This window comes from Coturnix japonica, unplaced genomic scaffold (genome assembly GCF_054131305.1).
Source record: "Coturnix japonica strain WE unplaced genomic scaffold, WE-NBRP24 Scf063, whole genome shotgun sequence".
Taxonomy (NCBI): domain Eukaryota; kingdom Metazoa; phylum Chordata; class Aves; order Galliformes; family Phasianidae; genus Coturnix; species Coturnix japonica.
The window spans coordinates 645,770-664,328 of NW_028188966.1; the positions used below are offsets into that span (position 1 = coordinate 645,770).

Consider the following 18,559-nt stretch of genomic DNA (forward strand, 5'->3'; position numbering starts at 1 on the left):
GAGCAGATCTATGGGGCTGACCCACATTATGGGGATTTATTGAGAGCAGATCTATGGGGCAGAGCCATATTGAGGGGGGGGATTTAAGGGGGGGGGGCCCAGGTCCCAATTGGTGGGGGGGGGGGGGGTCTTAGGGCCCCAATAGAGTGGGGGAGTCTCATAGCCCTATTGGGGATGGGGTCTCAGAGCCCCATTGAGGGGGGGTTTCAGGGTTAATAGGGGGGGGTCTCAGATTAACAATGTGGGATGGGGGGGGTCTCACAGCCCCAATAGGGGGGTGGTCTCACAGCCCCCCTCCCGGTCCCAGCGCCCCCAGCAGCGGCAGCAGCCCCGTGTCCGGCGCTGGCTCCTTAATGAGCTGCTGCACCTGCGGGATGTTAATTAGAATTAATTAATTAGCGATAATTAGAGCCGCATTAATGAGCTCCAATGAGATGCGAGAGGGCGGGGCTTGGCGGAGGGGGCGGGGCCAACGAGGTGTCAATCACAAAGTGGGCGGGGCTAAAGGAAAAGGGGCGGGGCTGAACGGCCAATAGGCGCCACGAGTGGGCGGGGTCAGCTCCGAGTGGGCGGGGCCAGCACTCAGGGGGGCGTGGCCAGCACTGAGGGGGCGTGGCCTCATCCTTAAAGTGATACGCACATCTAAACGGTGCGCAGGGTCTGGCTCTTAAAGGGACACACACACCAATACAGGGTGGTGAGGAGGGGGGTCGTGGGGGGGTCGCGGGCTGTGGGGGGGGGCGGTGCTGTGACCTGTTTGAAGCGGGGATGGCGGCTGTCCTGCAGCAGCTGCAGCACGAGGCTCTCGCTGGTGGTCAGGAAGGCGCCGCTCTGACGCAGCCGGGTCAGCGCCACCATCCGATCCACGGGGCTTAAATGGGGGGGGGGGGACAACATCAGCCCCCCATCATTGGGGTCCCCAACCCCCCCCCCAGCCCCCATAACCCCACTAAAATCCCTTTTTTCCCTCCATTTTCCCCATTCTTGTAGCTCCTTTTCTCCTCCACCCATCCTACCCCCCCCCTTTCAGCTCTCAGCCCCCCCCCATTTTTACCCCCCCTTTATCTCTCAGCTCCCCCCCCATTTTTAGCCCCCCCCCCAATTTAATCTCTCAGCCCCCCCCATTTTTTACCTGCGGGATGAACAGGCGTCCACCACCACGTGCACGTCCAGGCCGCGCTCCAGCAGCTCCAGCGCCGTGCACTGAATGGGGGGGGGCACAAATAACTCACGGACCCTCCCTCCAGGACCCCCCCCCCCCACCTCATTTGGGACCATCTTGAACACGAGGATATCGAGGTCTCCCCTTTTGCCCCCCCCCAAATTTCTGAAGCCCCCACCCCCAAATCCCCAGAATAACGGGGTCTCCCTGAAGCCACATTGAACACTGGGGGTCCCTTGCCCCCCCCCCACCCCCCTTTCAGAACCCTCAGCCCTTTAGGGCCCCCCCAACCCTTCTAGGACCCCCCCCCAGACCCCACCGCACACTGGGGTCCCCAAAGTCCCCCCAAAACCCCCCTCCAACCCTCCTAGGACACCCTCAGGCCCCACATCATCGAGGTCTCAGCCTCCCAGGACCCCCCCAGCCCTTCTAGGACCCCCCCAGCCCCATCACCCCCATTCATCCCCCCTACCCCCATTCACCCCCATTCACCCCCATCACCCCGTACCATGATGCAGGCCTGTGTCTCGATGCCGCAGAGCAGCACGGCTTTGAGGTGTGGGCGGCGCTGCAGCTCCCCCTGCAGGGGGGGCACCATACTGAACGTTGTTTTGGGGTAACGGGGCAGATCCTGGGCCCCCAATTCCGGCACCGTGGGACCCAACGCCTGAGGGTTCTGCTCCGTCACCACGGCAGGGACGTCCAGCAGGCGGCAGGCCTGGGGGGGGGCAAAAAGAACCATGGGGGGGGTAAAAAGAACCATGGGGGGGGGCAAAAAGGGCCAGGAGGGGGGTCAAAAAGAGCGGGGGGGGGGTAAATAGGGCCGGGGGGGGTCAAAAAGGGGGCGGATGGGGCAAAAAGGGGGGGGTGGTCCATGGGTTGGGGTCCTGTGTGTTATTATGGGGGTGGCAGCTGGTCCTAAAGGGGGCCCTATAGGGATATAAAGGAGTATAGAAGGGTGGGAGGGGGGGAACATGGGTTGGGGGTCCTGTGTGTATTTAAGGGGGTAACAGCCGGGCTGGGGGGGTCCTATAGGTAAATCTAAAGGGATCTAATGGCAGGTAGTGGGGGCGGGTGTTATTGGGGGGGAGAATGGGGGTCCTAAAGGGGAGATATGGGGATAATTGTGGGACATGGGGGGGGGGCAAGTTAAGGGTGGGGGGCTGGGGCGATATAGAGTCATAAGGGGGGGGGATAAAGGGGGCGGGGCCTGTGATAAGGGGGCGGGGCTTATGATGAGGGGGCGGGGCCTGCGGGTCCCGGGGGTGCACTGGGGTCAGACCCGTGGGTACCCGGATGTAGGACAGCACTGGGGTCAGAGCCGGGGGTACCCGGATGTAGGACAGCACTGGGGTCAGACCCGGGGGTACCCGGATGTGGGGCAGCCCAACTCTTTGGGGTCCACGTGGGGGGTCGCGGTACCTGCAGGACGCGGGCGGCCACGGCGACCACGTGGTTGAAGTGTGAGACGTGTGACCGGAAGCGCTCCTGGAGGTCACACAGCAGCAGCAACGAGCGGCCCGGGGACACGCGGCCCACGCGGGGCGCCGCCATGTTGGCCGGGAGTCACGTGATGGGAGTCACGCCGCGGGAACGGGGAGAGCGGCGGAATCACGTGACGCGCCCGCGCCCGAACGCCACGTGATCGCCGCTCCCCGCCAACCAATCGGCGGCCTGCGAGCGTCACGTGAGCGCCGCACACGCCCACCGCGGCGACCAATAGAAAGTTGTCAAAGTTCCGCTCCACGAGACGACTCTCAGCCAATCAGAAAGCGAATTTCGAGCCCCTCCACCCTGAACACGCCCAATCAGAGCGCAAGAATCGGCCCCGCCCCCGAATTCCTTGCTGCCGTAGCCAATGAGCAGCAGCAGCGCGGTGACGCGAAGGCCACGCCCCTTCTCCCAGCTGAGCCAATGGGAGCAGCGAGGGGCGGGACGTTACCGTGGAGACAAGTCCCGCCCCCCGATAAGCTCCGCCCCCCTCTTAGGCTCCGCCCACCAATCCCCATAAGCCCCGCCCCCTGCTAAGCCCCGCCCCTTCCTCCTTAGCGCTGAGTGGGACGGGCCCCAACGGGCCTTTATTTGGGGAGGGGGCTACAAAGGACCCCCGGGATCAGCCCAGGACCCCCCCCCCAGTTTAGGACCCCCCCATAAAGCTCAGAACACCCCCCTAAAGACCCAAATCCCCCCCACCATCTCCGCACCCCCCCATTCACAACCCCCCCCACGTTATAAACTCACCCCCCCCCATATTAACCCCCCCCCCCCCCCCATTACTGTTCGCCCCCCCCCCTCATGGCCGCCATGTTGGCGGGCAGCGCGCCCTCCTCCCGCTCCCATAATGCCGTTCGGAGGCGGCGCAGCGCCCCCTGCAGGACGGGGTCGGTCACAGCAGCTCCCGGCTGCAGCTGGAACCCGGCGCTGGGCAGCAGCAGCGGGGGGTGATCAGAGAAGCTCTCGAAGATGTCACCTGGGGGGGCAGTAATTAATAGGGGCATTAATGGGGGCAGTAATTAATAGGGGCATTAATGGGGTCATTAATTAACAGGGTCATTAACAGGGTCATTAACAGGGTCATTAACGGGGTCATTAACGGGGTCATTAATTAATAGGGGCATTAACAGGGTCATTAATAGGGTCAATAACAGGGTCATTAATAGGATCATTAATGGAGTCATTAATAGGATCATTAATGGGGTCATTAACAGGGTCATTAACGGGGTCATTAACAGGGTCATTAATTAATAGGGACATTAACAGGGGCATTAACAGGGTAATTAACAGGGTAATTAATTAACAGGGTCATTAACAGTGTCATTAATAGGGGCATTAATAGGGTCATTAATAGGGGCATTAATAGGGGCATTAACAGGGGCATTAATTAACAGGGTCATTAACAGGGTCATTAACAGAGGCATTAATAGGGTCATTAATAGGGGCATTAACAGGGTCACTAACAGGGTCATTAATAGGGGCATTAACAGGGGCATTAACAGGGGCATTAACAGGGTAATTAATTAACAGGGTCATTAACAGTGCCATTAATAGCGGCATTAATAGGGGCATTAATAGGGGAATTAATAGGGGCATTAACAGGGGCATTAATTAACAGGGTCATTAACAGGGTCATTAACAGAGGCATTAATAGGGGCATTAGCAGGGACATTAACAGGGTCATTAACAGGGTCATTAATAGGATCATTAATGGGGTCATTAACAGGGTCATTAACGGGGTCATTAACAGGGTCATTAACGGGGTCATTAACGGGGTCATTAATTAATAGGGGCATTAACAGGGGCATTAACAGGGTAATTAATTAACAGGGTCATTAACAGTGTCATTAATAGGGGCATTAATAGGGTCATTAATTAATAGGGGCATTAACAGGGGCATTAACAGGGTAATTAATTAACAGGGTCATTAACAGTGTCATTAATAGGGGCATTAATAGGGTCATTAATAGGGGCATTAATTAACAGGGTCATTAACAGGGTCATTAATAGGGTCATTAATAGGGGCATTAACAGGGTCATTAACGGGGTCATTAACAGGGTAATTAACACGGTAATTAACATGGTAATTAACATGGTAATGGGGGGCTGTTGTGGTCCCGTTACCGTTATTGATGGCGTCTCTCTCCTCGGGGGGGGGGCTCCATTGCTCGGGCTGTGCCCCCCCCGGCCCCAGCTGGTAATGGCGCAGCACGTGCTGCAGCTGGGGGGGGGTCAGCGCCGGGTACTCGGAGCGGAGACGGGACCACGAGGCCTGAAATGGGGGGGGACAGAGAGACCCCCATTATAACATGGACACAGCTCTGACCTGACAGCACAGGGGAGCCCTTACACCCTCCACTTTATTCCCCCCTATAACCCCATATCCCACCCCATAACCCCATATCCCCACATCCCCTACAATAACCCTATATCCTCCTATAATAACCCCATATACCCCCATATCCCCTATAATACCCCCCTATCCCCTACAATAACCCCATATCTCCTATAATCCCCCATATCCCCCATAACAACCCCATATCCCCTACAATAACCCCATATCCCCCCATACCCCCTATAATAACCCCGTATCCCCTATAATCCCCCCCTATCCCCTACAATACCCAATATCCCCTACAATAACCCCATATCCCCCATAATAACCCCATATCCCCCATAATAACCCCCTATCCCCTACAATAACCCCATATCCCCCTACAATAACCCCATATCCCCTACAATAACCCCCTATAATAACCCCCTATCCCCTATAATCTCCCCCTATCCCCTACAATAACCCCATATCCCCCCATAATAACCCCATATCCCCTATAATAACCCCATATCCCCTACAATAACCCCATATCCCCCTATAATAACCCCATATCCCCCCCTATCCCCCACAATAACCCCATATCCCCCATAATAACCCCATATCCCCCACAATAACCCCATATCCCCCCATAATAACCCCATATCCCCTATAACAACCCCATATCCCCTACAATAACCCCATATCCCTTATAATCCCCCCCTATACCCCACAATAACCCCATATCCCCCCATAATAACCCCATATCCCCTACAATAACCCCATATCCCTTATAATCCCCCCCTATACCCCACAATAACCCCATATCCCCCCATAATAACCCCATATCCCCCCCATAACCCCACATCCCCCCAATAACACCATATCCCCTACAATAATCCTATATCCCCCCATATCCCCCATATAACCCCCTATCCCCTATAACAACCCCATATCCCCTATAACAACCCCATATCCCCCCATATAACCCCCTATCCCCTACAATAACCCCCTATCCCCCCATATCCAACCCTATCCCCTACAATAACCCCATATCCCCCCATATCCCCTACAATAACCCCATATCCCCTATAATCCCCCCCTATCCCCCACAATAACCCCATATCCCCCATAATAACCCCATATCCCCTACAATAACCCCCTATCCCCTATAATCCCCCATATCCCCTATAACAACCCCATATCCCCTATAATCCCCCCCTATCCCCTATAATCACCCCCATATCCCCCCTATAATCCCCCCCTATAACCCCCTATCCCCTATAACAGCCCCCTATCCCCCCCTATATCCCACCTTCATCAGGCAGCTCCTCGGTGTGCACAGCAGGTTGGCGGCAGCCGACAGTTTCCTGAAGAACTCGGCCGCAATATCCCCCAGCCCCACGTTCTGCAGCCAGTCCAGAACCAGGTCCAGGTTGGTTCTGATCCGAACGGCCCGAGACCACTGGAAGAACGGCCCCGCACTGCCTGGATCAGACCCAAATACAGCGGAATTAGACCCAAAATCCAATGCTAAGGACCCCTATAGAGCCCCCATAAACACCACCAAGAACACTCAGACCCACCCTAAATGCCCCCAGGACCCCACAGCCCCTTGTATCCCCCCCAGAACAGCCCCACAGACCCCCTCAAATCCCCCATAAATACCCACACAGCCCCCTCAGATCCCCCCCAAACACCCTCAAGACCCCCAGGACCCCTCATATCACCCCAGAGCTTCCCTACAGACCCCCTTAGAACCCCCTAAATGCCTCCAAGACCCCCAGGAACCCCACATGTCCCCAAAAACTGCCCCCAGACACCCAAAGACCCCCCCTAAATGCCCCCAGTACCCTCATATCCCCCCAAATCTGCTCCCCAGACCCCCCCTAAATGCCCTCAGGACCCCCAGCATACAATAACCCCATATCGCCTATAGTAATAATAGGACCCCTCATATCCCCCCAGATCTGCCCCCAGACCCCCCCTAAATGCCCCCAAGACCCCCAGGACCCCTCATATCCCCCCAGATCTGCCCCATAAACCCCCCTAAATGCCCCCAGGACCCCTCATATCCCCCCAGATCTGCCCCCAAAGGACCCCTCATATCCCCCCATAGCTGCCCCCCAGACCCCCCTAAACACCCCCAGGACCCCTCATATCCCCCCAAAGCTGCCCCACAGACCCCCAGGACCTCTCAGACCCCTCTAAATGCCCCCAGAAATCCTCTTCTCCCCCCATAGCTGCCCCCCAGGCTCCCCTAAACACCCCCAGTACCCTCATATCCCCCCAGACCTGCCCCACAGACCCCCCTAAATGCCCCCAAGACCCCCAGGACCCCTCATATCCCCCCAGATCTGCCCCATAAACCCCCCTAAATGCCCCCAGGACCCCTCATATCCCCCCAAAGCTGCCCCCCAGACCCCCAGGACCCCTCAGACCCCCCTAAACGCCCCCAGGGACCCTCTTCTCCCCCCATAGCTGCCCCCCAGGCTCCCCTAAACACCCCCAGTACCCTCATATCCCCCCAGATCTGCCCCCAGACCCCCCCTTAATGCCCCCAAGACCCCCAGGACCCCTCATAACCCCCAGATCTGCCCCATAAACCCCCCTAAATGCCCCCAGGACCCCTCATATCCCCCCATAGCTGCCCCCCAGACCCCCCTAAACACCCCCAGTACCCTCATATCCCCCCAGATCTGCCCCTCATACCCCCTAGATCTGCCCCCAAAGGACCCCTCATATCCCCCCAGAGCTGCCCCACAGACCCCCAGGACCCCTCAGACCCCCTTAACTGCCCCCAGGAACCCTCTTCTCCCCCCACAGCTGCTCCCCAGACCCCCCTAAATGCCCCCACTACCCTCATGTCCCCCCCAGACCCCCCTAAACGCCCCCAGTCCCCTCATATCCCCCCAGACCTGCCCCACAGACCCTCCCTTAATGCCCCCAAAACGCCCAGGACCCCTCATATCCCCCCAAATCTGCCCCATAAACCCCCCTAAATGCCCCCAGGACCCCTCATATCCCCCCAGATCTGCCCCCAAAGGACCCCTCATATCCCCCCATAGCTGCCCCCCAGACCCCCTCAGCCCCCCCCCCCCACAACCCCCATATCTGCCCACCTCTCTCCATGAGCGTGTTGAACAGGGACGCGTTGGAGAAGAAGAACAGGTACCCGAAGGTCTGTGACGTGAGGTCGGGGTGCAGCTGGCACTGCCTGCTCAGCTCCAGCGCCGCCTGGAACACCAGCAGCGTGGGCCGGATCCCATCCGGCATGGACGACACGTCGGGGGCCACGCTGGGCTCCGAGCCCCCCACAAATGGGTTGGAGTCCAGCAGGGACGGGAGGGCGGAGTACAGGGTCTGGGGGACAGAGAGGATGAGGGGGGTGATGAAGGTATGGGGGGCTATGGGGGGTTATGGGGGGCTACACTGGGCTCCGAGCCCCCCACAAACGGGTTGGAGTCCAGCAGGGACGGGAGAGCGGAGTACAGGGTCTGGGGGACAGAGAGGATGAGGATGAGGGGGGTATGGGGGGCTATGGGGGGTTATGGGGTGAAGATGGGGGGGTTATGGGGTGTAATGGGGGGTTATGGGGGGTATGGGGGGTTGTGGGGTGTGATGGGGGTTAGGGTCTGTGGGGCACAGAGAGGGAGGGGGTGAGGATGGGTGGGTACAGGGGGTTATGGGGTGTGATAGGGGATTAGGGGGTGTAACTGGGGGGGTTATGGGGGAGTTATGGGGTGTGATAGGAGATTATAGGGGGTTATGGGGTGTAATGGGGGGGTGTGATGGGGAGGTTATGGGGTTTAGCTGGGTGGTTATGGGGTGTGATGGGGGGCTACGGGGCGTTATGGAGTGTAATGGAGGGTTATGGGGTGTGATGGGGGATGTGATGGGGGTTATGCGGTGTAATAGGGGGGTTATGGCAGGGTTATGGGGTGTGATGGTGGTTATGGGGTGTAATAGGGGGGTTATGGGGTGTGATTGGGTGTGATGGGGGATGTGGGGTGCTATGGGGTGCTATGGGGTGTGCTGTGGCTGTGGGTACCTTGGTCAGGTAGTACACAGACTGCTGGAAGGTGGACATGATCACCTCGTCCAGCACCGCCATGGCCTCGTCACACGCCTCCAGGTCCGCGGCCAGCTCGGGGTCAGGGACTGCAACGGGAATATGGGGGGTGACAGGGGGGCACTGCCCCATATCCCCCCCCCATATCATCCCCCATATCATCCCCATGCTCCACACCCCCCATATCCCCCCCCATATCCCTCCCCATCAGCCCCCCATGACCCACACCCCCCATATCCCCCCCATCTCCCCTCCCAAACCCCATCCCCCCCCCCCCCCACCTTTAGCTCCCCCCCGCCCCCCATGTCCCCCCACATCCCCCCCCAGTCCCCCCCATGTCCCACCGTCCATCTCCAGCTCCGCCTCCATGTCGGCCACTCGTTGCTGTGCGAGGTTGAGCAGCTCGACGCCGTTGGCCAACCACAGCAGCAGCGGCCGCAGCTCCTCCGCCACCTCGGCAATGCTGGGAGCTGCCGCGTCCTGCGGGCTGTGGGGCGGGATGGGGGTCACAGGGGGGTGTGGGGCAGGATGGGGGTCACAGGGGGGTGTGGGGAGGGATGGGGGTCATGGGGCTGCCCCATAGCAGGGGGCAGGGGAAGCGGGGGGGAGGTTGGGGGTCTGGCCCCATATGGGAGTTTTGGGGTCTCACTCACTTCTCAGGCTGCCGCTCCCCGATCTCTTTGATCTTCTCCTGTGGGGGTAAGTGCCATCAGTGCCCCCATCCTCAGCTCTGCCCCATAAGTACCACAAGGCCTTCCCTGCCCCATAACCACCTGCCCATATCCCCACCCTAACCCCGCCCCATATTCCTTAACCCCACCTCCTAATCCCATAACCCCTCCCCATACCTCCCATATCCCTGCCCCATAACCCACCTAACCCTGCCTCCCAACCCCATACCCCCATATCCCCCTCTCATAACCCCTCCCCATACCCCCAATATCCCCCCCAACCTGCTCCATACCCCCCTCCCCATAATCCCTATAACTCCTCCCCATATCCCCACCCTAACCCCATCCCCATACTCCCATAACCCCACCTCCTAACCCCATACCCCAATATCCCCACCCATAACCCCATAACCCCATACCCTCCCACCCATAACCCCTCCCCATACCCCCACCCCATAACCCCTCCCCACACCCCATACCCCCCAAATCCCCCCCAAGCCCTTCCCCCTCCCCTATAACCCCTCCTCATACCCCCCCTATTTCCCCCCACACCCCATATTCCCACCCCTAACCCCACCCCATACCCCCTCCCCACACTCCATATCCCCATCCCATACCCCACATCCCCACCCCTAACCCCTCCTCATACCCCCCCTATCCCCCCCCCACACCCCATATTCCCACCCCTAACCTCACCCCATACCCCCACCCCACACCCCCTCCCCACCCCCCATATCTCCCATACCCCAATGCTCCGTACCCACACGGTCTCCTTGACGAGCAGTGCCACCCTATTGAGCAGCACGGGCATGTGCTGTGGTGGCAGCTCGTTGGCGGCGTGCTGCAGACACAGCCCCAGCAGGAAGGCCGGGCTCAGCCCCACGTTGTCGCCCCCCGCCATGCGCAGCACCTCCCCCAGCAGCGCCTCCTCGTCCTGTGCCCGGTAGCGCAGCTCCGGTTCGGGGCTGTCCAGCGCGGCCCGCAGCGCCTCCATGCGCTCCATGGGGCTCCTCCCACACCCCACACAGCGCAGGGCTCCGGCTGTACCGGGGGACGTGGGGCGGTGGGGCAGCCATGGGGGGTGTGGGGCGGGGTCGGTCTCCCGTGGGTCCTTGTAGAGCAGCAGGCAGTGCTGCCCCACACACAGCAGGTCTCCGTGTCGCAGTGGGGCGCGGCGCAGCAGCGGGGCCCCGTTGTGGGTCACTGCCGCCCCACGGAAGGGACGGACCCAGGCGGGGCGGGAGGACGTGGAGACGGCGCAGTGCAGGGGGAGCAGGTCCGGGCCTGGGAGGGACGTGTGGGGAAACGGGGGGGGGGGCGGATCCGGGGGGCTGCGGGGGTCCGGGCGCCCAAAGATGTGGGTGGGGGGGGACAGCGGCAGCACCAGGGGGTCCTGGGGGACAAGGAGATGATAAAGGGTGAGATAAGGGCAGCACCAGGGGGACATGGGGACAAGAGGTGATAAGGGGTGAGATAAGGGCAGCACCAGGGGGACATGGGGACAAGAGGTGATAAGGGGTGAGATAAGGGCAGCACCAGGGGGACATGGGAGCACAGAGATGGAGGGGGGTGATTGGGGGTCCTGGGGGGCACAAAGATGGAGGGGGGTCAAGGGAGTTGTGGATGGTCATGGGGGGGGGCAGTTGGGGGTCATAAGGGTGATGTGGGGCCAGTTAGGGGTCATGGGGGGTCATTGGGGGTGACGTGGGGGCAGTTGGGGGTCATGGGGGTGATGCAGGGGTGGTTAGGGGTCATGGGGAGTCATAGGGGGGCAGTTGGGGGTCATGGGGGGCAGCAGAGGGGTGGTTAGGGGGCACGGGGGGCAGTGGGCAGGGTAGGGTTGGGGGTTCACAGCAGGGTTATGGGGAAGGGCAGTGCTATGGGGCAGGTCTATGGGGCGGCTCTATGAGGCAGGGTGGAGCTATGGGGTGGCTCTATGGGGCAGGGCGGTGCTATAGGGCAGCTCTATGGGGCAGGGCAGTGCTATAGGGCAGCTCTATGGGGCAGGGCAGTGCTATAGGGCAGCTCTATGGGGCAGGGTGGTGCTATAGGGCAGCTCTATGGGGCAGGGCGGTGCTATAGGGCAGCTCTATGGGGCAGGGTAGTCTATAGGGCCGCTCTATGGGGCAGGGCGGTGCTATGGGGCGGCTCTATGGGGCAGGGCGGTGCTATAGGGCAGCTCTATGGGGCAGGGTAGTCTATAGGGCCGCTCTATGGGGCAGGGCGGTGCTACAGGGCAGCTCTATGGGGCAGGGCGGTGCTATAGGGCAGCTCTCTGGGGCAGGGTGGGGCTATGGGGCAGCTCTATAGGGCAGCTCTATGGGGCAGGGTGGTGCTATAGGGCAGCTCTATGGGGCAGGGTGGAGCTATAGGGCAGCTCTATGGGGCAGGGCCGCTCTATGGGGCAGGGCCGCTCTATGGGGCCGGGCCGCTCTATGTGGCCGCTCTATGTGGCAGCGCTCTGTCCCCCCCCCATCCCGTACCTGCTGCCCGTGTCCCTGCAGCAATACAAAGTACGGCCGGTGCCGCGGGGTCCGCACCACAAACTCCCCTTCCTCCTCCTCCTCCACTTCCGGGTTGCGCTCCACTTCCGGGATGCGCTCCACTTCCGGGTTCCGCTCCAGCTCGCTGTTTCCGGTTCCGGTTCCGCCATGTTCCCCGCCCATGACGCTGATGACGGCCCGCCGCTCCCGCCGCCTCCGGTTGTTGAGGTTCACGTCGCTGTGGCTGCGGCGCAGTGACAGGTTCTGGGCGCGATCCTTGGCCGGGGGCGGCGCGCCCGACGCTGCGCGACACCGGGACTGAGAGCGGCTGGAACGGGGCGGGGCTGGGGGAGAAACGGGGTCAGTGGGAGATGGGGGGAATATGGAACTATATGGGGCTCTATAGGGTTGTATGGGGCTCTATGGGACCCTATGGGGCTCTATGGGACCCTATGGGGCTCTATGGGGTTGTATGGGGATGTATGGGATTGTATGGGACCCTGTGGGGCTTTATGGGACCCTATGGGGTTGTATGGGGATGTATGGGCCCCTATGGGGCTCTGTGGGGTTGTATGGGACCCTATGGGGCTCTATGGGGTTCTATGGGACCCTATGGGGCTCTATGGGGCTGTACAGCACTCTATGGTGCCCTATGGGGCTCTATGGGACTCTATGGGGCTGTATGACACCCTATGGGGCTGTATGGGACCTTATGAGGCTGTATGGGACCTTATGGGGATGTGTGGGACCCTATGGGGCTGTATGGGGCTCTATGGGGTTGTATGGGGATGTATGGGACCCCATGGGGCTGTATGCAGCACTATGGGGCTGTATGGCACTCTATGGGACCCTATGGCACCTTATGGGGCTCTATAGGACTCATATGGGGCTGTGTGGTGCAATAAATGAGGTGCACAGCACTCACTGTCTGTATGGGGCACTCTATGGGGCTGTATGAGGTGTGCTATGGGGCTCTATGTCACTCTATGTCACTCTATGGGGCACTGTACGGGGCTCTATGTCACTGTGTGGCTCTATGTCCCTCTATATCACTCTATGGGGCTCTATGTCACTCTATGGGGCTCTATGTCACCCTATGGGGCACTCTATGGGGCTCCATGTCACTCTGGGGCTCTATGTTCCTCTATATCACTCTATGTCACTCTATGGGGCTCTATGTCCCTCTATGTCACTCTATGGGGCACTGTATGGGGCTCTATGTCCCTCTATATCTCTCCATGTCCCTCTATGGGGCTCTATGTCCCTGTATGTCCCCCTATGTCTCTCTATGTCCCCCACTCACCGTTCCCATCCGCTCCGTCCGCGTCGTCCCGTCTCCTGACAATCATCCTCCTGCTCCACCCGTCCTTTGCCCTCCATCCATCCAGCAGCACCAATGGCCGCTCCTCGTCCCCCAGCGCCCTGACGTATTTTGCTCTCCACGTTGCCCCGTTGTTGCCGTTGTTGCCGTTCCTCCCCACGGCGTCGCACAGCACAAAGTCCCGTTCGGCTCCAGGCAGCCCATAACGCTGCAGCGCCTCCCGCAGGAGCTGCCGGGCCGTGCAGCCGCGCGTGGCCAACACGCTCTTGTAGGTGGCGCCGTGGCTGATGTCGGCCCCAAAGATCTTCAGCACGGCCGGGGGGTGCGGGGGGGCACGGCCTTCATCATCCCCACCCCCATCATCGTCATCATCATCATCATCATCGTCATCATCGTCCTGCTGAGCACACGGCGCTGCCTCTGCTGGGGGGCACAGCTTCTTCTCGCTCACCCAGCGCCTGGCGGAGCTGGGGGCCAGAGCGGGGGGCTGCAAGGACAGTGTGGGGTTATGGGGTGATGGGGGGTATAGGGTCATTGGGGTGATGGGGGTTATGGGGCTGTGTGGGGTATAGGGTTATTGGGGCTCTATGGGTTATGGGGCTCTGAGGGGAGGGACAATATGGGGGTCAATGGGGGTCAATGGGGTGATGGGGGGTCAATGGGGGTTTATGGGGTGATGAGGGGACAATATGGGGGTCAATGGGGTGTTATGGGGTGATGGGGGGACAATATGGGGGTCAATGGGGTGATGGGGGGTCAATGGGGGGTTATGGGGTGATGAGGGGACAATATGGGGGTCAATGGGGGCTTATGGGGCTCTGTGGGGTGATGACAGGGCTCCATGGGGTAATGATGGGAACCTATAGTCTATGGGGCTGCATGGGGTGCTAATGGGAACCTATGGTCTATGGGGTGCTGATGGGGCTCTATGGGGTATTGATGGGAACATACAGTCTATGGGGCGATGATGGGGCTCTATGGGTTATGGGGCTCTGTGGGGTGATGATGGGAACCTATGGTCTATGGGGTGCTGATGGGGCTCTATGGGGTATTGATGGGAGCCTACAGTCTATGGGGTGATGATGGGGCTCTATGGGTTATGGGGCTCCATGGGGTGCTGATGGGAACCTACGGTCTATGGGGTGCTGATGGGGCTCTATGGGGTATTGATGGGAGCCTACAGTCTATGGGGCAATGATGGGGCTCTATGGGTTATGGGGCTCCATGGGGTGCTGTTGGGAACCTATGGTCTATGGGGTGATGGTACCATAGAGCCCCATTTCCCCGCACTCACCCAGTGCCTCCCAGCACCCTGTGGGGCAGCAGCAGCAGCAGCAGCAGCGGCAGTGGTGGCAGTGGCGCTGTTCCCATGCGTGGCAGAGGCAGCCGCGCTGTTGCCGTGTGTGTTGGCGCTGACGTTGGCGATGGGGGCCCCGTAGCTGCGGTGGAAGAGGCTGGAGAGTCGCTTGTGCCGCCCCGCTTTGTTCTTGCCGTGTGGCCGCGGCTCGGCGCAGTCGGAGCAGTTGGAGCGCACCGAGGCGGCGCTGGGCCAGCGGTGCCGGATCTGGGCCAGGCGCTTCCGGGGGCTGTTGATCCACAGCCCCACCGGGAAGTGAAGCTTGGCAAAGCGGGGGCTGCCCTCCTTGCGCTCCTCAGCAAACATGGCGGCTGGGTTGGAAGGGGGGGACGTGGGGGGTCACCACGTGGCCATAATACACCCCGCAGGGTCACGTGACCATCCCAATCTACCCCACAGGGTCACGTGACCATCCCAACCTACCCCACAGGGTCACGTGACCATCCCAACCTACCCCCACAGGGTCACGTGACCATCCCAATCTACCCCCCAGGGTCACATCACCTTCATCACCCACCCCATAGAACCAAGTTACCCCCCCAACCCCACACCTTGCCCCCTAGTCACCCCATAGGACAACACTACCCCCCCAGCCTCACACCTCGCCCCATATTCATCCCATAGGACCCCATTACCCCCCCCATCCCCACACCTTGCCCCCTATTCACCCCATAGGATCACGTTGACCCCCCCAGTCCCACATGTTACCTCCCCCAGCCCCACATCTCACCCCCTATTCACCCTGTAGGACCACACTATCCCCCCTATTCACCCCATAGGACCCCGTCACCTCCCCCAGCCCCACATCTCACCCCCTATTCACTCCATAGAGCCTCATTACCACCCTATACACCCCATAGGGCCCCGTTACCCCCCCCATCCCCACACCTCACCCCCTATTCACCCCATAGAACCACATTACCTCCCCATCCCCACACCCTGTCCCTTATTCACCCCATAGAACCATATCACCCCCCCTATACACCCCATAGGCCCCCATTACCCCCCATCCCCACACCTTACCGAGCCCCACAGGCAGCTCCGCGCTCCCCTCACAGCCCCATGGCCCCTCCTGTTACAGGACGAGCCTCCCTTTGTCTCCTGCCCGGCTCTGGCCGGGTCACCCAGCAGCGATTTCCCCTCATGGGGGGGGACAGGAAAGGGCGAGCCGGGCCGGGAGGGCAGGAAGCCGGGAAGGGGGGGGGGAGGGGCGGCAGGATGGGCGCAGGCCGCTGTGACAGGGCAAGGCCGCAGCGCCGGCCCCTCCTGAAGCTGCTGCCCCCCCCCGGAAGGGATTTGTTTCCCCTATAGCGGCCTTGCAGCGCCCGGCGGCGCCGCGCTCCTCCCACCACCGCCGCCATCGCGGCTTCTGCTCCCTCACGGCTGCGCCCGCCCACTTCACCTCAGCTCCGAGCCCGCGCTGCGCCCCCATTGGCTGGGCCTCAAAGAGGCGGGAAGAGATCGGCCAATCGGAGCTCGGGCCGAAAGCCCGCCCTGAGCCCCTACTGGCTGGCTCCACGGAGGCGGGAAGGGCTCGGCCAATGGGAGCACGTGCACGTACGAAGCGCGCACGAGGCAAACTTAGGCGGGAAGGGCCTCTCCAGCCAATCAGAATGCGCGCAGCGAGGCAAACTTAGGCGGGAAGGGCCTCTCCAGCCAATCAGAATGCGCGCAGCGCTGGCCCCGCCCCCCGGCTCCGGCACCTCACAGAGCGCGCAGCCCTCAGAGCCCTCAGAGCCCTCAGGGACCCCATAGGGACACACCACAGAGGGACCCCATAGGGACCCATAGGGACCCACAGAGACCCCAGATCCCGATCAGAGACCCCAGACCCAATACAGGAAAACCCCCCCATGGCCCCGGACCCCCCCACAGCCCCCAGACCCCCTTTAAACCCCCCCTATTTAGAGCCCCCAGACCCCCCTTAGGCCCCACAGTCCCCCCCTCAGCCCAGACCTTATTTAGGCCCCCCCCACAAACCCCAGGACCCCTTTAGGCCCCATCCAGAGCCCCCAGGCCCCATTTAGGATCCCCCCAAGAGCCCCCAGACCCCATTTGGATCCCCCCCCCCCTTTAGAGCCCCCAGACCCCCTTTAGGCCCCCACAGCCCCCAGACCCCCTTTAGGATCCCCCCATTTCTCCCCTTTTTGGGGTCTCCCCCCTCGGATCTCATGGAATCCCGTCGCAGCTGGTTCCGGGCCGCCCCCAGGTTGGAATTTGGGGAGGGGGCTGTTTGGGGGGGGGGGGGAAGCGGCGGTCCTCCACCGCGGTCCTCCAGGCCGCGTGGGGGCGCTATAGCGCGGAGGGAGGAGGAGGCGACACTCAAGGCGCGGGTTCGTCTCTATGGTCTCGTGAACGCGCCTCCGGGCACGCGCGGCCATGAGCGCACACCTGAGCGTCCCCACGTGCGCGCATGCGCGTCCCGTTGCATCGCGCCGCCGCCGCCGCCCCCACCTGGCGGCCCCGCCCGGCCCCGCCGCCTCCTCCCGGGTCTGGAGCCCGGCCCGACCGCCCCGACAGCGGCCAGCGCCGTCTAGACAGAGCGGGGCGGGGACGGGAGAGGAGGGGACGGGAGGGGAGAGGAGAGAGAGACGGGAGGGAGGAGAGAGAGCCGCGGGATTCCCTCGGCACGGGCGGGGGGCGGCGCTGCGGGTGGGCCGGGATGGGGGGGGAGGGGATGTGGGGGGGGGGGATGGACCCTATGCCCCCCCCCAGGCCGGGGGCTCTTTGCTGCCCCACGGAGCCCCCCCAGCTGCCCATAGAATGACCCCCCCACCCCTTTGTCACCCCAAACACCCCCATTGTGACCCCCCCATCCCCACAGCATCCCATATAACCCCCCATCTCCACACCATCCCATATACCCCCCCATCCCCACAGCATCCCATATACCCCCCATCCCCACAGCATCCCACCCCCCCCACACACCTATAGAACGTTCCCCCCCAACCACCCCTCTGCCCCCCCCCAAACACCCCATTACCCCGACCTGCACCCCCCAGCACCCATAGCCCCCCCCATATCCCCAACCCCCCCCCACCTCCCCACAAACCCCCCCCCTCCCCCCCCAAAGCCCCTCAGGTTCCCCCCCCCCCAGGTGCCCCCGGATCTCATCCCCCCCATCCCCCCCATCCATCCATGTGTCCGTCCATCCCTCCCCCCCCCCATTAAATCCCATTCAACCCTCAGGGCTCCCGGCCAACCCCCCCTGTCCCCCCCCCCGCCCTGCGGTCTGCCCAGGCCTGTCCCGGCAGCGCCGGCCGGGGGCATTTGCGTCAAAGCCGCCCCCCCCCGGGGGGGGTCAGCCGGGCTTCCTGTGTAACTCACACGTGTGTGTGTGTGTGTGTGGATGGGGGGGGGGGGGGGCAGATGAACCGCGTGTTTGTGGAACCGCCGCCCGCCCCAACGCGGGGCAGCGCCGGGGGGGGGATGTGGGGCCGGGGGGGGGGTCGCGGGGGTCCCGACGGGGCGCCCCGGGGGGGGGTTCGTCAGCCCGGCCGCGCTGCGATGCGGGCGGCCACGGCGTCACAGCCTGACGCACTGACCCCCCCCCCACAACCCGGCACCGAAGGACGCAAACGGGGGGGGGGGCACCGGGGAAAGCCCCCTCCCACGCGCGGCCTGATGCAGCTGCGGCCCCACGGCGCTATGGGGCACAATGGGGGGGATGGGAATGAAGGGGGGGGGC

At 61.8% G+C, this 18,559-nt stretch overlaps 2 protein-coding genes across 2 annotated transcripts; both read right to left on the bottom strand.

Annotated features, from left to right (window-relative positions):
• Window positions 1–9: 9 nt before the first annotated feature.
• On the bottom strand, window positions 10–2,809 carry ISOC2 (isochorismatase domain containing 2). The gene is made up of 5 exons (XM_085533843.1): window positions 2,585–2,809; window positions 1,671–1,880; window positions 1,133–1,203; window positions 754–871; window positions 10–367 (listed from the first exon to the last, which is right to left on the bottom strand). Exons 1-5 carry the CDS (start codon window positions 2,714–2,716, stop codon window positions 284–286), a joined length of 615 nt encoding a protein of 204 aa, XP_085389969.1. The 5' UTR covers window positions 2,717–2,809; the 3' UTR covers window positions 10–283.
• A 406-nt stretch (window positions 2,810–3,215) lies between these two features.
• On the bottom strand, window positions 3,216–16,033 carry RASIP1 (Ras interacting protein 1). The gene is made up of 12 exons (XM_085533842.1): window positions 15,895–16,033; window positions 14,809–15,182; window positions 13,497–14,001; window positions 12,194–12,537; window positions 10,471–11,103; window positions 9,693–9,730; window positions 9,384–9,526; window positions 9,019–9,128; window positions 8,090–8,330; window positions 6,283–6,455; window positions 4,781–4,928; window positions 3,216–3,632 (listed from the first exon to the last, which is right to left on the bottom strand). Exons 2-12 carry the CDS (start codon window positions 15,175–15,177, stop codon window positions 3,436–3,438), a joined length of 2,901 nt encoding a protein of 966 aa, XP_085389968.1. The 5' UTR covers window positions 15,178–15,182; window positions 15,895–16,033; the 3' UTR covers window positions 3,216–3,435.
• Window positions 16,034–18,559: the final 2,526 nt, after the last annotated feature.

Excerpts from the sequence above, each read along its gene's own strand:
- ISOC2 (XM_085533843.1), bottom strand. The coding sequence starts at position 2,716 with ATGGCGGCGCCCCGCGTGGGCCGCGTGTCCCCGGGCCGCTCGTTGCTG. Across the intron at positions 1,881-2,584 it reads TGGCCGCCCGCGTCCTGCAG|GCCTGCCGCCTGCTGGACGT; the intron begins GTACCGCGACCC and ends GCCCCCCCCCAG. Across the intron at positions 1,204-1,670 it reads AGACACAGGCCTGCATCATG|TGCACGGCGCTGGAGCTGCT; the intron begins GTACGGGGTGAT and ends CCCCCCATTCAG.
- RASIP1 (XM_085533842.1), bottom strand. The coding sequence starts at position 15,177 with ATGTTTGCTGAGGAGCGCAAGGAGGGCAGCCCCCGCTTTGCCAAGCTT. Across the intron at positions 9,129-9,383 it reads GGCGGAGCTGGAGATGGACG|TCCCTGACCCCGAGCTGGCC; the intron begins GTGGGACATGGG and ends TTCCCGTTGCAG. Across the intron at positions 8,331-9,018 it reads CTGTGTACTACCTGACCAAG|ACCCTGTACTCCGCCCTCCC; the intron begins GTACCCACAGCC and ends TCTGTCCCCCAG.